The sequence below is a fragment of the Frankliniella occidentalis genome, unplaced genomic scaffold, assembly GCF_000697945.3.
Source record: "Frankliniella occidentalis isolate FOCC.00 unplaced genomic scaffold, Focc_3.1 Scaffold6, whole genome shotgun sequence".
NCBI lineage: Eukaryota > Metazoa > Arthropoda > Insecta > Thysanoptera > Thripidae > Frankliniella > Frankliniella occidentalis.
In genome coordinates this window covers 1,723,646-1,726,076 of record NW_026267136.1, presented here as the reverse complement: position 1 = coordinate 1,726,076, position 2,431 = coordinate 1,723,646, and the positions used below count along the sequence as shown (strand labels likewise).

At 50.8% G+C, this 2,431-nt stretch overlaps 1 protein-coding gene across 2 annotated transcripts in view; it reads right to left on the bottom strand.

Annotated features, from left to right (window-relative positions):
• The window catches only part of LOC113218155 (complexin), a 251,472-nt gene that overhangs the window by 126,267 nt on the left and 122,774 nt on the right, over positions 1-2,431 (bottom strand). For both annotated transcript variants that reach the window (XM_052272515.1, XM_052272516.1), the window contains one exon: positions 143-345. In XM_052272515.1, the coding sequence (XP_052128475.1) occupies positions 143-197 (55 nt within the window). In that variant the 5' untranslated portion in view covers positions 198-345. The remainder of the gene's footprint in view (positions 1-142; positions 346-2,431) is intronic.

Genomic DNA, 2,431 nt, shown 5'->3' with positions numbered 1-2,431 from the left:
CTACATTTTTTAAACATAAAAAAAAATACCAAAAAACTATTGAGCTGCTCAGATATGCAAACGAGAATTCGTCCTACATATTGTTCTTAAAAGCAAAAAAAAATTGAGGCATGCGAAAACGACATAGGAGAACATGACTCACCTTTGACGGCGTTCAGCTTATTGCCGACCATCTGTTTCGCCACGAAGGCCGCCATGGTGGTGGACCGCTGTTGCTACTACGGCAGTGGTGGGGGGAGGTGAGGGGGGCTGGCGCGCCCGTGCGTCCTCACGTACTACAGCGGCGTGGGCCGGCGCGGTGCAGCAGGCCGGGCGCGTAGAGGTCCGACAGGGGCCGACAGGGCACTGGAACAGAACACAGGGCGTGAGCGGCGTGAGCGGCGTGAGCTGGGCCCGCCCCTACGCCACCCCCTCGTACCCCCTCCCCTCGGCGCTGCCAACCCACAACACCAAACATGCTCTACATTCTGCACCAGGTGGCGGCCAGTGACGTCACAGCGGTCCCTTCCCTCCCCCTCTTCGCTCGTTCTCTGTCTCTCCACCTCTCTCTCCCAGAACCAATCACGGGGGTCGCGAGGGGGAAGCGCCCGCCCGTGTCGTGCCGTCCATCTCAGCCGCGCTCCGCTACGCTCCGCCACGCCACGCCGCGGGTCGTGCTATTTCACTTTTCCTTTCACCTGCGCGGCACAAAAGCCGACCAATCAGATTATAGCGCTGCAATAAAAAGACGACTGGCTGTGTGCCCTTTTATGGAAGGGTTCAACAAACACAGATAGTCCCTATATACAGCATTTTTCTTTGTTTCTGGTCAGGACGGCGAAAAAATAGGTACAAGATGAATTATTTTCATCCTGAAAAAAGTGTTAACTCTTGCTGTGAGAAGAGCTTATTCTTTTTGGTGAGTGACCGGGCGTTTACTTGTTTGGTTTCTGCTCCGCACGCGCGCCCATCATCCATGCAGACAAATACTAAATCTGGGATGATGCGAATCAGGCGGGGGCGGCGGCCGTATCCGGAACGCAAATATTGCCGCATCAGAAAACATCATTAATATACCATTTGCGTGCGAGATAAGGGAATATGGGGCTGTTTGCCGTCGGGTCAGCACCAGACACACAACGTACTATACCATGCGTTATTTGTTTTGTTCTCGTTGCTCCTTTTCGCCTGTATTCGCGAGTAAACTTGCACACGGATTTGCGAAACATTTGTCGATTCATCCAGAAAAATGCCAGCTGCGTCCTTTCCAACACAAAGAAAAAAAATCTGATAAGCAGCAGCTCATAACGTGCGTATCATATACGCAATGACAAAAACAACGGTATACTTGACGAAAGTTTCATTTTTGAAAGAGGGTAGAGCTTTTAAACCAAACTTAACTTTACTCAACAAAAACTGAACAAAAATGGTAATAAACACGAAACATGTTTCCGTTGCTAATGTTTTACACTATCTGTGTTGTTTACTACCCACATTTTTGTATTTTCTTTGTCTCCTATCCCATGCATCAATCAAAAAGAATTAAGAAGAAACAAAACTACATGGCATAGCAAATAAAATCCTAGCATAAAAAAAAATATTTATATGTCTGGTTAGCCAAAACCATTAGGACGAAGGCAATTACTTTTACCTTTTCGAGTCGAAAAGTGCAGAAAAAAATCCATTTCGCTGCTAGGTGGGCTGCACACCTGACCACTCAAAGCTCGAAGCAGCGAACGAAAGGAAGGGGGGAGCTTTCTCCCCCTGCGGGTGATACGTAGAGGGGAGGAAGGGGTGGCTGGCTCGAGAAGTAATAACCCCGCCAGCCGTATAAACCTGAGAGGGACTGAACCAGCCGAGTTGAGTATGCACGCACACGGACGACGGGGCAATGGGAGGTTCTCGGGGACAATTTTTGCTAGATTTATGAAGAAGACTTGAAGATCGTCGCGCCTCAGGTACCATCTTTCTTTGAATGGCGCGCGAGCTCTAGCTGCTTTTGAACGATTTCGTACACATGTACTCATAACACTCGCACTGTAGACGATTGTACTCGTTGCTGTGTACCGCGAAGGGGGCCAATGAAGCGCGAGGGAACAGAGGAAGAGAAGGGGAGTGAGTATGGGGTGGTCGTGGAGGGGACCAGTCGTCGGTACTGGCGCGGCAACACGAGGCCCTGAAGGCTGAAGTGGGCTGGGGCCTCTACCAACCCTTCTCTTTGTCCCCGTCCCTCCCCCTGCTCTCTCTCTCTCTCTCTCTCTCTCTCTCTCTCTCTCTCTCTCTCTCTTCGCCTACTCCTCTCTCCCATTAACAGGGGCCAAAGGGCCTGCCGAGGATGCATCAGGACGAAGGACGGCCCGGGTAAATTGAAAACAATGTTCCAAGAGGCAAAGAGGCGAGTAAAAAGCGGCCAAAGCGATGCGGTGTCACAAGCCGCCGCTCAGGACCCCCC